The sequence below is a fragment of the Ascaphus truei genome, chromosome 5 (genome assembly GCF_040206685.1).
Source record: "Ascaphus truei isolate aAscTru1 chromosome 5, aAscTru1.hap1, whole genome shotgun sequence".
Taxonomy (NCBI): domain Eukaryota; kingdom Metazoa; phylum Chordata; class Amphibia; order Anura; family Ascaphidae; genus Ascaphus; species Ascaphus truei.
This window is the reverse complement of record NC_134487.1, coordinates 161,375,608-161,391,621: the sequence shown is the minus strand read 5'-3', so window position 1 is coordinate 161,391,621 and position 16,014 is coordinate 161,375,608. Positions and strand designations below refer to the sequence as shown.

Below are 16,014 nucleotides of genomic sequence, written 5' to 3'. Positions count from 1 at the left end.
ATTCCACATTTTAACTGCCCTTGCTGTAAAGAACCCTTTCCTTTGTTGCTGGTAAAATTTCCTTTCCTATAACCTAAAGGGATGGCCCCGAGTCCTTTGTACTGCCTGTGGGATGAATAGTTCTTTTGAAAGCTGCTTGTACTGTCCCCGAATATATTTGTATATAGTTATCATATCCCCTCTTAGACGCCTCTATTCTAATGTAAATCTAATTTTAGCTACCATAAGTTAGATTGTCCATCCCCTTTATTAATTTGGTGGCTCTTCTCTGTACTCTCATAATGTCTTTTCTAAGGAGTGGTGCCCAAAATTGTACACCATATTCAAGGTGTGGTCTTACTAATGCTTTGTGAAGGGGCATAGTTATGTTAACTTCCCTTCCATCCATTGCCCATTTAATGCAAGATAAGATCTTGTTTGCCTTTGCAGCTACTGCATGACGTTTGGGCACTATTGCTAAGCCTGCTGTCTACACGTACTCCTAAATCCTTCTCCATTAAGGATTCCCCCAATGTATCCCCATTCACTTTGTAAATTGCCAGTTTATTCTTGCTTCCCAAATGCACAACCTTACATTTATCTGTATTAAACCTCATCTGCCATTTACCTGTCCCAGTCTCTCCAGGTCCTTCTGGAGAGAAATTACATACTGCTGATTCAAACTACCTTACACAATTTAGTATCATCAGCAAAGATGGAGACTTTGCTCTCGATGCCAACCTCAAGGTCATTAATAAACAGGTTAAAAAGCAGAGGTCCTGGTACCGATCCCATAGCTACTCCACTCACAACCTTAGCCCAACCTGAAAAAGTTTCATTTATGACAACCCTCTGTTGTCTATCCTTCAACCAATTTTCAATCCAGGTGCATATTTTTTTTATGGAGTCCAATATACTTTATTTTGTACACGAACCTCTTGTGTGGAACCATAGCAAAAGCCTTTGCAAAATCTAAGTAGACCACAGCAACTGCATTACCCGAGTCTAAATTCCTACTTGCCACCGCAAAGAAACAAATAAGGTTAGTTTTGGCATGATCTATCCTTCATAAATCCATGCTGACTATTACTATTAAGTTTGTTTTCCATTAGGTATTCCTGAATATTATCCCATATTAAACCCTGAATATTATCCCGAATTAAACCTTGAAGTAGTTTCCCCACTATTGAAGTCAGGCTTACAGGTCTGTAATTCCCCGGTTGTGATCTATCTCCCTTTTAAATATAGGCACCACATCTGCTTTACGCCAATCTTGTGGTACTGAGACTGTGGAAATGGAGTCCTTGAGTATTACATTTAATGGTTTGGCTAATACTGAACTTAACTCCTTGAGAACTCTTGGATGTATGCCATCTGGGCCAGGTGCCTTATTTACTTTAATTTTTTCATTTTAAAGTTGTCAGTCACCACATTTTATTTGATCTACTCCTACTCCTAAAGTAATGACGGTTAAATGGATGACAAAGTTCTGTTGCATACATTTTTTTATTTTTCCCCACAAGGCCTTTTGAAAAATAAATTGAAACTAAAACAGTTTAATGTGCAAAACATGAAAACATGATTCATTTCTGTAAGTAAAGCCAACTCTAGACAAGTTTAAAAAAAACCCAAAGTAAATACACTATACAGTATAGTATAAAACAAACAATTGCTGCAGTTGTCGATCTTATGAGTACCTTACATTTAGCTAGTTATTGCATCATAATTGCTTCTCTTTAGGGAAGGGAGCAACAATTTGCCTTTGGAAAGTTTTACGCTATAATATTAATATGCTATCAATCACTTACTCTCAAGTATGTGACTACCATCAGTACACTTCGATCCTGGCAGGCAATGCCAATTTAAGTAGTTATCGGAGGTAGCAAACCGCTCCATCTCAAATTCAATACACACACGGCACAGGTTTCGTATCTGTACTTGTTTAACTTCTCCAAATGTGTTGCATGAAACCTATTGAACTGCAAGAGACTTCTACAGCAGGCCATCGGTGGTGAATAATTCTTAGGTGCCTACGCTAAAATAAAGCTTCTAGCTCTGTGTTTCCCAACTGGGGTTCCGCGGCACCCTGGGGTTCCATGAGAGGATCAAAAGGGTGCAGTTGGGGGAGGGGGGGAGTGTTTACTGTAAGCCTGTCCTGTTATAGGGGCGCCTCAGCAACTGAGCATTGTGGTGCCCCAAGAGAAAAAAGGTTGGAAACCAATGTTCTAGCTCTTCACAGGATACATTATTGCGTAGTCCATAAGTTCCCAACCAAGTGTCCACTGAGCACTGCCGGTCCATGAACTATTTGTGTGCCGCTCCTTAGAAGAATCTTGTCACTGATTCTCTTGCATAACACCATGGCATTCTGGGACTTTTTCCTGTCTAGTACTTTACAGCTGAAGATATGTATGTGTGCTTGGTGAAGTTTGTGTCTCTGAGAAACGTAGATTTGTTACTTGGTGCAGTCTTTTGAAGTATTGAATTTACCAGTCCCCATATAAAATGTTGCTCTGTACAGCTTTAATTTTTTTCCCATTAGCTCTGTCTTTACAAAAGAGCATATTTGGTAATATTTTGTTTTTATTGGGGATTTATTCATTAGGTTCATTGCATCCAGCTCAGCCGCCGCCTCCTTCGAATCCTAAAATGACCCGGAATGTCGGCCATTCGTACCCAACGTTACCACCTGGTTACCAGAATGTATTTCAAGCAGGAAGTCCTGGGATCACACCGGCACCCCAGCAATTCCCTGCCAGGCCCCAGCAGTTGCCTCAGGTAGAGCTTCATCTCTTCTTGTTTTGTAACCTGATGGTACTCCCTGTTAAGTCACTAAGATAAATGGTGCGCTGTGAGGTGCACCTGACAAAGTGTTTTCCTGGCCTTCTAACTATCGACCTGTCTCCCTCCTGCCTTTTGCCTCCAAACTCCTTGAACGTCTTGTATTCTCTCGATTGCTACACTTTCTCAACACCTATTCTGTCCTAGACCCTCTACAATCTGGCTTCCGCACTGCTCACTCTACTGAAACAGCCCTCACTAAAATAACTGACGACCTCCACGCTGCCAAAGACAGAGGTCATTACACTCTGCTCATATTACTCGACCTCTCTGCAGCATTCGACACCATGGACCACCCTCTTCTCCTTCACATTCTCCATACTCTTGGTATTCGGAACAAAGCTTTATCCTGGATCTCCTCTTACCTCTCCCATCGTACCTTCAGTGTCTCTTTTGCTAACACCTCCTCCTCCTCTATTGATCTCTCTGTGGGGGTACCCCAGGGCTCTGTCCTGGGACCCCTTCTCTTTTCTCTCTACACACTCTCTCTAGGTGACCTAATCACATCTTTTGGGTTTAAATATCACCTCCATGCTGACGACACACAAATTTACCTTTCAACCCCTGACCTTACACCTGCGAAACTTAACATGGCAAAAACAGAGCTCTTTATACTTCCTCCCAAACCTGGCCCTACTACCTCCTTCCACATTGCTATTGGAAATACGATCATTCACTCAGTAGCCCATGCACGCTGCCTAGGGGTTACACTTGATTCCTCACTCTCATTCTCCTCTCATATTCAAAACGTTTCTAAAACTTGTCGCTTTTTCCTCCGCAATATCACAAAGATACGCCCTTTCCTCTGTTACTCAACTGCTAAAACTCTGACTCGGGCCCTCATCTCTCACGTCTTGATTACTGTAACCTCCTGCTGTCCGGCCTTCCTGCCTCTCACCTGTCTCCCCTACAATCTATCCTAAACGCTGCTGCCAGAATCACTCTACTCTTTCCTAAATCTGTCTCCGCATCTCCCCTCCTGAAATCCCTCTCCTGGCTTCCGATCAAATCCCGTATCTCACACTAAATTCTTCTCCTCACTTTTAAAGCTTTACACTCTTCTGCCCCTCCTTACATCTCAGCCCTAATTTCTCGCTATGCACCATCCCGACTCTTGTGTTCTTCTCAAGGATGTCTTCTTTCTACCCTCTTTGTATCTAAAGCCCTCTCCCGCCTTAAACCTTTTTCACTGACTGCCCCACACCTCTGGAATGCCCTTCCCCTCAATACCCGACTAGCCCCCTCGCTATCCACCTTTAAGACCCACCTTAAGACACATCTGCTTAAAGAAGCATTTGAGTAGCACTGGATAATCATGGACACATGACACATAAAGCTTGGCCCCCTGCAGACGCACTTACTAGTATTCCCTCCTACTGTCTCTGTACGTTCTCCCTACCTACCAATTAGATTGTAATCTCCTCGGAGCAGGGACTCCTCTTCCTTAATGTTACTTTTACAGTATGTCTGAAGCACTTATTCCCATGATCTGTTATTTATATTATTTGTCATTTATATGATATGTATTACTACTGTGAAGCGCTATGTACATTTATGGCGCTATATAAATAAAGACATACAATACAATGCAATACATTCTGCCTGTCACTGTAACAATCACTCTGGGTCTACTAAATCTATGAGCCAAACTGTATCTGGTGGAATTCATCTGAAGTGCAACAGGACTTGCTTCTGTTCTTTTTTTTTTTTAAATTTTTTTTTTTAATTTTTTAAAAAAAAATTAAATTTTTTTTTTTTTATATTTTGCCCATTACGATCTTGGCACTCAAGCCTTCTGTTAAATACTATTTTTTTTTTGTATGGATGTTGGGTTTCGATGCCTTTCTCGTATGCTGAGGTGCTTGAAGCTGCAGACCAGCAATATTCTACATGTTATATATTTTTTTATTATTATTCGGTTCTCTACTATGAGAAAATAATTGTAGCATTTAAAAAAAATCTGAATTACCTTTTTTAATGTATTATAATGTAATAAGCATTTTTGTTTCTATAGCAACCATTTACAGTCACATCCCCTTCCTCTTCTGAAACAGGCTCTAGCACACCCCTTTTGAGCCCTACCCCCTCTCTAGCAGTGCACCAATTGTATCTAGTGACTGCCTGGTCACATGATCTTTCCCACAGAACTTTTCATCTTTGGTCCACTTCTGCTGCACGGACTGCTATTTAGTGAACCCCCGAGCCGAATCTTCTCCGATCGATCAGCAACTTGGCTAATTATCATTGTGTGGATTGTATTGATGCACATATTAAAGGGTGGGGGTAACTTTAAAAATAAGTAAATAATGAAACCGGCAGCTTGGACTGCTCCTTAAATGTATTTTCATTTACTTATTCTGTTTCTGATTTACATCCATCACATTATTTAGATGGGAATTCCTTCTTCCTTGCGTTCATTTTCATGTTCCTCCCCCTGTATAGTGTATATATGTTATTTCACTTGTTAAAAACAAAAAATGAGTAATTCTTCCCTCTTAATTATTGCCTTGTTTCTATATAGCCTTCCATGGGCGCAAATCACTTGGCACCATCACTCAGTGGGTTAAGCCTTCAGCAGGCTCAGCAGCTGGATGAGTTAAGAGCCGTAAACCTACTACAAGAGAGGAATATACTGCCACCGACCCCATTGCAAGCGCCCACTCCCTGCCTGCAGGAAGAAATCCAGAAGCTCAACTGCTGCCCAGAGTAAGATCTGTACTTGACATTCTATTGAATCATATCTTTTTGCCTAGTGAAAAAAACTCAGTCTAGCTCCATCAGCCAATGGAAAGCTACAGTGTTGTCTGGACATAATGTTGCCTCTATTGGTTATCCTGTGGCCTTTTTGTAGGCCGGAAGTCAGGAGACGATAAGTCTCCAAGGGCATCAATGCTAGGGAACCACCTGGTGCAGGTACATAAAGAGAACCATATACTAAAATAAGTGGGAACTGCTACTTTTAAGGTGCCATGGTCATGAGTATTTATTTTTGTTTGTTCCATTTGGTAAAGAACAACTTCACCTTCGGGTTTCAAACTAAATCAAAGATAAATCGCAATATGCACAGAGCTTGCTTTTTAATTTATTTTTATATATTACTCAAAATTCAGTATTGGTCAGATTAGATTTAAGATGTATTTTTTTTTTTTTTGTCGAGACATTTGAGTGCCTTAGAAATTATGGCCAAATTAAATATATGATCTGAGGATTTTCCTATCCTGATTTTGCAATGTAAACTTTTTAACGTTTAAGGTGCAGTCCTTTATGGGACCTGTTTAAGGGGTTAATTCTAGGTGTATGATGTCTCTTACAACACTCAGACATTTTGAAAATTCTTTAAAAAGTTTGTTTATAAACCGTGGTGAGCTGAGACCTGCAAACCAATGTCCTCTTACTTGAGACAATTACGTTGTGAAACTAACTTCTCATGTTTCTTGCTTCTTGTTGGCATGTTCAAGAACTCCCACAGTACATGGTAACACAGCCCGGTACAAAATAGCTGACGTGTTTTTGCTTGTATCCTCCTTTTTTTTTTTTTCCCCCCTCAAAGGTTGTTCCGTTGTACGATGAGTAATATTCCTCAAACGCAAGCTCTGTTGAACAAAGCCAAACTTCCCTTGGGACTCCTGCTTCATCCTTTCAAAGATCTGTCGGTATGAAAACGTTTAAGATACAAAGAAAAATCCCTTTTCGTTCTCTCCATCACCATTCCGGTTACATACTGTGTTGCCAGAGTATCATTGCGGTCTCCACTTTAAGCCAATGAGAACATTGCAAATGACTGTTGGCTTCAGTGATTCACCGTAAAATGCAAGTTACTCATCAATAAGACGTTGTCCCCTTGGCCAGCAAAAGTGTTAGAAGCAATCAAGGAGCTTTTTAAAAAAAAAAAAAAAAAATTTGAGAATTGTTTTTTTATTTAACAAAGGATTATGATTTTTATGTCGTAAAGTGGCAATCCATGATGGATATAGATATAATCTATATCTGGGATCACACAATGACAGGGTTTCAATGCTCCCGCGCCCTGCGGGCCAATCAGAAGCCATGACGTCATCGGGTTCAACTTCCAATTGGCCGGTGTGACGCGGGAGCTTTACATTTTGTCAAGATACTGGCACCCCCTTTGGAGGTCTGTATCTCGGGAAGAAGGGGGTCCCTGGAGCTGAAATTAATGGGCTTCAGCTCTGGAGAACCCCAGCTTCAAACCTGTTAAACAGTAATAAAACATTTTGAAATTTTTTTTACAAAATATTGCACAAATTGCTCCTTTTTTAGATGTCAACCCTTTTAACTTCCCTCTATATCTCGGTCCCTAGACCCACTTTCATTGCCCTAGTCCAATGCTCCTAGTCTTCAAAGAAGAAACTGGACTGTAGGTCTAGTCTTGAAATCATAGCAGGTAACAAGGTGCTGGATTAGTTGCCATAAGGTTTATGACCTACGTTATAAAGCCTAAACCACAGGATTACAAAATACTTTGGAAAGTAATCTTATAATTCAAGTAGGTAATCTTGAGTGAATTCAAAGGTCATATGGGAATAGTAGTGCAAATGTTATTTATGTACTATTGCCGTAGGACAGCAAATATGTATTGTATGCTTCTCTGCAAAACCAATGTTTTGCTTCGGAAGGCCCAGGGAGATAAAATATTCTGCCCAAGGTTACAAAGGTTGTCCTTACAGATTTTAAACTTGCTTCACCTTCCTGAAACCAATGTCTTTATTACAAGGCCACGCCTCCATCCATGACCGTGCAGAAGTAATTTTCAGGATAGTTTTCTGCTTAGTGGCATCTGTTAAAGCTTCTGGAGAGCTGGTAATTATGGCCATGTTCTACCTGTGAGTAGTGCAGTGTATGGAGTGATTTTCCTCCAGTGTACGTACAAAGTTAATTACATTGCTTTTTTTTTTTTTTATCACTTTTCTAGCAATTGCCTGTTGTCACTTCAAGTACAATAGTGAGATGCCGCTCCTGCCGGACCTACATAAACCCTTTTGTCAACTTTTTGGACCAAAGGCGATGGAAGTGTAACTTGTGTTACAGAGTAAATGATGGTAAGTGTGTGTGGAGCAGGGCACCATTTTAGAGGGAATTCATTGTAATTTGAAGCTGTATTAACCATATTGGGCTGGGGAAGTGTAGATGGTATCGTGGTTATTTTACTTCTTAACGGGGCAATAAGAGTGTTTTTTTATTTTATTTTTTCCACAGGTTAAATTGCAATGTAAAGGGCTTTTGAAAGCCCACATGAATACTTTGCATTCTGGTGTTTTCTCAAACATTTTGGTGGGATTTTTTAAAATATGGAAACCTCAATTTTGTTTGCTTTTGTTGTTTTAAAAAAAATTGTATATGGCAGAGAAAGCATCTTACTTTCTTTTGTGACTTTACAGATTTATTAATTTTTATAACATTTACATTTCTAGTACCTGAAGAGTTTATGTACAATCCTGTAACAAGAGTTTATGGAGAGCCTCACAAGAGGCCAGAGGTTCAGAATGCTACAATTGAGTTTATGGCTCCATCAGAATACATGGTAAGGAACCAGATGCTACATTCTATGACTCTTACATTCTGGGAATTCCTTATATGGCACCAGGGCTGTCCACAGGGGGGGATAGCTGGGCGCAGTGTGTGTCCCTGCCGGCAAAGGAGGCCTCTTGGAAGGTGTTACCTGAGAGGGCCTGCTGGAAGGTGTCCTTGGAGGTGCCTATCAAGGCAGCATGTTGTAAGCTGGTGAAAGGGAGGCTCCCTTGACTGGCACCTCCTTGGGTACACTCCAGAAGGCAGCTTGTGGGTCCCTCCACAGGCCTCATAACAGGGCCCCCACAATCCTCCAGGGCAGTAGGTAGGCAGTGTGTACATTCTGCTCCTCTCTCTCCCTGTTTCGTCCTTTGCCACCTCTTCCTCTCTTAACTCCCCCCCCCCCCCCGCACGCTTTCTTGCTCTCTTCCCCAGGCCCTTATCTTGTTCTCTAACCCCCCCCTCAGGGACCAACAGTACACTATTGGAGGAGGGGTGTTTAATTCAGCTGTACAAGGTTTAAAGTATGACATGTAAAAAAGTAAATCCTAAATATGTCCTTTAATGTGCTCCTTTGCAAGTTTTTTGCACACAATCTTAATCTGTAGGTGAAAACCGTTTGAGAGAGTTTGGGGATTCGTGTGGTTCTTATTAAGGAGCACAATGCTTTTTTGAGATTTTACTTGTTACCTACTGTACTTTACCTCGCTGTCTTCTAGTTTCTTTGAATATTCCATTTAGTTTTAGACATCGACACTGTTAGAGTAGTGTCCACAGAGACATGAACGTTGTGAACTACATTCTCTCCCCCGCCCCCAATCTGTCTCCTTAAAATGGCAAGCTCTGGTCAGGTTACAGGTGTTGAGGGCGACTCTGGAGCGGTGAAATGGTTATGGACATCTGGAAAAACAAACTATCCTTGATTTGACCCTAATAGTGAAGTGCAGCCATTTTTTGTTTGATTAGCCATGCCATTTCTTAGCGCATTAGAATTTGGGAACAAAAATGCTTTGCACGGATAAGGAGTTATGTATGCTCACCTTACCAATAGGTTGAACTTGATGGACATATGTCTTTCAACCTCATCTACTATGTAAGGCCGTGCTTATAGTGCGCTCGACGGTGACGCAACGGATGATGTCACCCGTCACCGCTAGCGAAAGTTGTAATTCGCTTTCCGGCGAGGTCGCGGGCGACCTAGTCTTTGATTGGTTCAGAGACTGTCACATGTGGCGACAGCCTCTGAAAAATCAAATTTGACCGGCTTCAGAAATTCGCGTCGCGCTTACTATAAAACTTACTATTGAAACTTGGGACCTGTTGTATTCATGAGGAAATTGTTGGATCTTGTTGTCTGTTGTGCCTTTTATATTATCCCTGCGTAGGCAAGAGCTGAACGCATTATGTGCATACAAGTATCCTCGCAAGTACTCATAACATGGGTCCCTGCTCAAAACGGCTACAATTTAACAGCACGAAGATTGATTTAGGCCTGGGACATAGTTATTTAATCAGTGCGGAGGCGCGCTGAGGCTCGGGGAAAGCGGTGCTTTCCCTGGCCTTACACAGCGCGCCGTCCATGGTCGTGTCGGGGGCGGGCCAGTGACGTCACGGAGCTGGTTCGCCCTCATTGGGCGAACCACTCACGTGACCGGCCCTGCGCTCCGGCGAGTGCCAAATTTGAAATCTTGGTGAAACACACGCTTCCCCAAGCGTGCGAACGCGTGCGCGAGCCCCTGCTAAAGCCGCTCTCATTGCGGCTGCAGGGGCTCAGTGCCGAGTGTGAGCACGGCTCAGCCTTACTCGCACTACTATGTCCCAGGCCTAGTTATGTGGAGTAAACTTGGGAGTCTTGTAAGATGAAAATGCAGGTATGGGGGTTACTGTAAAGAATCAGAAAATCCTGCTAATTCAGTTTTATATTTTTATTTCATGGTTTTTCTAGCTTCGCCCACCTCAGCCTCCTGTGTATCTCTTCATGTTGGATGTGTCCCACAATGCAATAGAGACTGGGTACTTGAGCACTGTTTGTCAGACCCTGTTAGACAATCTAGAATGGTAAGTATGAAGGCAGCCGTGGCACCACAGGGGGACTACTTTATATTTATTTTTTATTTTGCTTTTTTATTAACAAGCTTTATAGGCTTGTAGTTGATAAATAAGCAATTGTGTACATAATGTGCAGATGAAATGCAGAAATACATGAATAATTTAGGTAGTTTTAGAACAGCTAAAAAATAAAACCTTACATTTTGTCAGAAATCTGCAGTTGTCGTGCAAGTTCCTCGTAAGTAATGTAGTATGTTTTAAGCTTGTTTTAAATTTTTTCCCCTCCCTTAAGTTATTTATTTTGTTGCTCTAATTCAACAAACGGTACATCAAAGATGCATATGTTCCTCAGTATCAGTTACTGTGGGAAGAATTGGATGCTGAAGCTTAAACATAAAGTAATATTTTTCAACAATATTTAGTGTACCCCTACAATTTTAACTCTGTAACAATACAGTAATTTATAACCAAATAATTTAAAAGATGGGGGAGAAATGCGTACACGAGAGCGGGGTCTCTTCTTGCGGGTTCTCCTGCATCGGAGTGCTCAAGAACGTTTTATTTATACAGTATGTTCAAGCATCTCAAAAGGTTTTTTTTTTTTTTTTTAAATCAACAAATAAGCAAACTAACAAACTCTGTCTGCTACCTAAATAATATTAATAATAAAAGGATTAGGCGTCATCTAATCCATATGTTGTTCAAATGTGTAAAATGTACCCAAGAGCTGTGTGACTGAAAGCCAAGACGCGTAGCTGAAGGATCTAAAATAGATCAGAGCTTTGCTGGTTCAGATGCAAAAATCCTGTTTCCAACTTCAACAAAGACACATTTATTCATTTTGATGGCTTTATCCATCAAAAGATGAAATCTCTCTGTGGGCATTAAGTTTGTCTAGCTATTTTATAGATGGTGGCTCCGGTATGGGCCATTAGACAAAATTGATCTACTGGAAATCACAAGAATTATGTTTGCTGCCAGATGACTGTGGGTTAATCATTTCTCCCAATTCTGCAAGTTGCCAAAAAGCAGTGCGCTGTAATTTGTTATTTATACATGTTTTACCAGGAAGTAACACATTGAGAGTTACCTCTCGTTTTCAGGTATGTCCTGGGCATAGTAAAGACAAATAATACATGGTTACAAGTACAGTTACATAAGTGAGCAGGGTATACATTATGTACAAGATATTGCATGCACAGTTAAAGAAAAATTATATTATAGGCTTATGAAAGTTACAGACCAAATTAAAATGTGAGACAGCCTTAGTTTTGAAAGAACGTAAACTGGTAGTGGATTTCAGAGTCTCCGGTAGGTTGTTCCAGTTTTGGGGTGCACGGTAAGAGGAGGAGCGGCCGGATACTTTGTTGAGCCTTGGGACCATGAACAGTCTTTTGGAGTCTGATCTCAGATAAGTGCTGCATGTGGTAGGGGTGAGGAGCTTGTTCAGATAGATGGGAAGCTTGCCCAGAAAGTATTTGAAGGCAAGAGAGGAAAGGTGAACTTTGCGCCTAGACTCGAGTGATGACCAGTCTAGTTCTTTGAGCATTTTCGCAGTGATGTGTGTTGTAGTTGCATTGGAGAACAAAACGGCATATTGAATTGTAGAGGGTGTCAAGTTTGCTAAGGTGGGTTTGGGGTGCTGAGCCATATACTATGTCTCCATAGTCGATAATTGGCATTAGCATCTGCTGTGCGATAGTCTTTCTGACCAGCAGACTTAGGGAGGATTTGTTCCTGTAAAGTACACCTAGTTTGGCATAGGATTTGGATGTCAGGGTATCAATGTGCATCCCGAATGTTAAGTGGGAGTCAACCCATATGCCCAGGTATTTAAAACTAGTAACAGGAGTTAGGGTGGTGTTAGCGTTGGTTCTGATGTGGCGCTCAGTCACTGGAAGCTTTAAAAATTTAGTCTTGGTCCCAAATACCATTGTTACAGTCTTATCAGTGTTTAAAAGCATTTTGTTTTGGGAAATCCAGTTTTCGAGTCTCAAAAAGGCAGACTTAAGTATGTGTTGAAGGTCAGAGAGGCTATGGCTGTGTGCATGTGTCATCTGCATACATGTGTATTGAGGCTTCCTTACAAGCTGTGGGAAGATCATTAATGAACACTGAGAAGAGTAGGGGCCCCAGAACAGAGCCTTGCGGGACACCACAGGTGATATCCAAGGGGTTGGAGTTAGAACCCGAGATGGACACATGTTGGGATCTTTTAGATAGGTAGGACTGAAACCAGTTTAAAGCATGCTTCCCTATTCCAGAGCTCTGGAGTTTGTTAAGCAGGATAGCATGATCAACAGTATCAAAAGCCTTTGCAAAATCAATGAATATTGCACCAGTGAGTTGTCCCCGTTCCATTTCACACTGGATTTCATTGCAAACTTTTAGTAGGGTAGTTACGGTGGAATGTTTGGGGCGAAAGCCAGATTGTAATTGGCTAGGGAAATTTGTCTTGGTATAGTAATCGCTTAATTAGGAGTGGACACATTTTTCCATGACTTTGGATAGAATTTGGAGAAGGGAGATTGGCCTGTAGTTTGAGACTGATTTTGTCCCCACTTTTGAAGATTGGGACAACTCTGGCAGTTTTTCAGTTCTTAGGGATATGGCCTGCAGACAGGATAGAGTTGACTGTTGAAGCAATTGGTTTGGCAATGGCTGGGGCACTAAGTTTTAGGAACCTAGATTGTTGTAAATCAGGTCCACATTGGCTGCTTAGTTTTAGTTTGAGTAGTGCTTGTGTAATTTCCTCTTCGGATACTGGGCCAAATTGAAAATTGTGGGCAGTGTTGGGAGGGGGTGGGGCTATATGGGTACTCCCAGGATGAGTCCGGTTTGTGGTTTGGGTTGCGTTTCGCTAATAAGTTAGTAGCACACCCCACAAAGTAATCATTGAATGCATTTGCAATGTCGGTGGGGTTTGTCAGATTAATATCCCCCTTAGTGATATTACTTGGCTGTTGATGGTTAGAAGGCTGGAATATATTGTTAATAACCTTCCAGAAGTTAGCTGGGTTTGATGTATTTTGGTGGAGATTGTCAGAGTAATATTGTGCTTTTGCATGCTTTGTTTGCCTTGTGCACATGTTCCGCAGGCATCTGTATTGATTGAGATCCTTGGTAGTGGCAGTTACTTTGTAGCTTTTCCACAAGGCATCCCTGAACTGGTAGAGCGCTATAAGGTCAGTTGTAACCCATGGAAGGTGGGCAACCCGTACCCTTATTCTGCGTAGTGGAGCATGGGTACCACAGGGTTTTAAGAACTCTGTTTGGAAATAGTCAAGCGCAGAATCGGGGTCGGGAATTAAATCGATTCTGTACCAAGAGTAGTTGGTAAGGTCAGCCAGAAACTGTTATGGGTTACATTTTCTAAATGTTCCAGTGTTGAGAACTTTAGGGCTTGACTGGGGCTGTTCAATTTTCCTTACACAGTACACTATAGCAAGGTCACTGAAAATGTCAGGAAGGATGCCAGAGGGTTGGATTCTGCTGGGATTTGAGGAGAGAATCCAGTCTAGCAAGGAATGGTTATGCGATTTCAGGTTTATCCGTGTGGGTTGGGAAATGAGTTGTGATAGGTTAAGTGACTTAAGTTGTATCTGGATTTTGTGGTTTTTAGGGTCAAGCCAATTGAAGTTGAAATCCCCAAGAACTAGCAGCTTACTCTTCTGATTCAGAGAGGAAATGGAGTAATGCATAGATAATAGAACTTTTGAATACAGTAACAATATATTTTAAGACTTTACACCAAATATTTTTACATTTTTCTACAGTACTATGCACATAAACCACCTGTTTTGTCTACCGCATTTGAAATCTTAATCTTGAGTATCTTTTCTTAATATGGAAAGTAAATATGGCGAGACATATGCCATGTTGGTTAACTTCAATTGAAGCTCTCAAGATTACCTGAAAGTGTAGATGTTCTGACTCTTACCAAATAAGATCTCATCTAGATTTACAAACATCTGACCCATCTGGATTTGTATTTACTGTAAGTAATATTAGGGGTAATATCTGAGATGTTCAGTGATTGGTTTAGAAAAATAACCTCCAGAAATAGGAAATTCAAGAGCAGTGTCTAATGAATGTTTGACCCAGAAAGAGGTATGCGCAAAATACAGTATAAGGACGAATGTGTAATTGTATGCAGAAAAAAAGCGTGTTGCAGCTCATATTTGGTTTTAATGTCTTAAAGTAATGTAGTAAAGTGGCAATCCATATTGGTTTGTTTTTTGTTAATATGTAAAAAAAAAATGTGTTTTCATAGGTTTGAAGCAGGGGGTCTGCCGAGCTGAACCCCATTAATTTCAGCACCAGAGACCCCCTGCTTCCAGATATATTTACCTCTGTAGTGGGTGCCGGTAGCCGCTTTGCTCGGCTGGCGGGGTTCGTGTTATGGCTGTGTTTCAAATCTCCTGCGGGCCAATAGAAAGCAGTGACCTAATCGGGTTCGGCTTCTTATTGGCCCGTGTGATGCGGGACCTTTTAAACTTTAAAGCCAAGCGGAGAGCGGCTACCGATGCCTACTATGGAGGTAAATATCGGCGGAAGCAGTGGGTCTCTGGAGCTGAAATGAGTGGGGTTCAGCTCCGGAGCCCCCCCTGCTTCAATCCTGGGTAAAAAAAAAAAACAAATAGAAAAAGATGCTTGGTTTGCTCCAAATATTCTTTTACAATGCCAATTATCAAAAAGATACTGCATTACCTGATGGAATGGGAACATAGGATTTCTGAAGGATTTACAGGCACAAACAGAGAGTTTTATTGCACATGTTTTTTTGTTTTTGTTTTTTTGTTTTCACGGCGCATCCAGCTTTTAACTATATCCAATAATAGAGACATATATTTATAATATGTTGCTGAGGGGAATATTTGGGTGGAGAATGTTGGACAAGCAGAGTGGATTGGCAATTTTCGACTCCTGGCTATAATTTCCACTTCTTAAACTTTAGTGTCCTTATGAAGTACCCAATATGTGTCTTGGGCTCTGGCTCACCTCGAAAATAGAATGCGGAGTAATGCTCGAACTTTAAAAAGGGGTGCAGATCCTCACTCGCCAGCTGAAAGCTTAGTTCTATGTTCTATACATAACTGAAACTTGAGCTCATAAATTACAAAAACAGAGAAGGCAGAAACCTTGCACACACAATAGGAAAAATCACCACCCCTGTCCACAGCTTGTAGCGTAAAGTTGACAGCTAGGTCCTGAAATAAATCTATTATAACAAGTAAAACCTAAAAGAAGCATGTTCTACTAGGAATATTTCCCCCTTTTTATTGAGGACAAATCGTGAAGTTTTACAGTTCACCATCACAAGAAGATAAAGGTGATGTGCACGTTCAGAAGAAGCTCTCTGTTGGCGGTGCAGGATTTCCTGGACTCCTGACGGTGTGGAATATAATGGGACAACTTCCGCAATTATCTTTAGCTTGGCCAGATAAATGAACGAGACTCCGGTGCCTCTCTTGAACAGCACTGAACATGTTGGATACCATTATCTCCATTAATTTTTAGGGTTTAATGGAATAGTCCTTAAAAAGTAGTTTGCAGTCCATATACTTTAGCTCTTGCAATTTTACTGTATGCACAAAGTGATGCCTCGTCTTGAAATGT

General features: G+C 41.2%; 1 protein-coding gene across 1 annotated transcript in view; it reads left to right on the top strand.

The window, feature by feature from the left end:
- The window catches only part of SEC24A (SEC24 homolog A, COPII component), a 63,197-nt gene that overhangs the window by 29,413 nt on the left and 17,770 nt on the right, over nt 1-16,014 (top strand). Inside the window, exons 5-10 of the mRNA XM_075601146.1 lie at nt 2,585-2,757; nt 5,342-5,526; nt 6,371-6,473; nt 7,751-7,877; nt 8,250-8,359; nt 10,292-10,404. Coding sequence (XP_075457261.1) covers nt 2,585-2,757; nt 5,342-5,526; nt 6,371-6,473; nt 7,751-7,877; nt 8,250-8,359; nt 10,292-10,404 — 811 coding nt within the window. The remainder of the gene's footprint in view (nt 1-2,584; nt 2,758-5,341; nt 5,527-6,370; nt 6,474-7,750; nt 7,878-8,249; nt 8,360-10,291; nt 10,405-16,014) is intronic.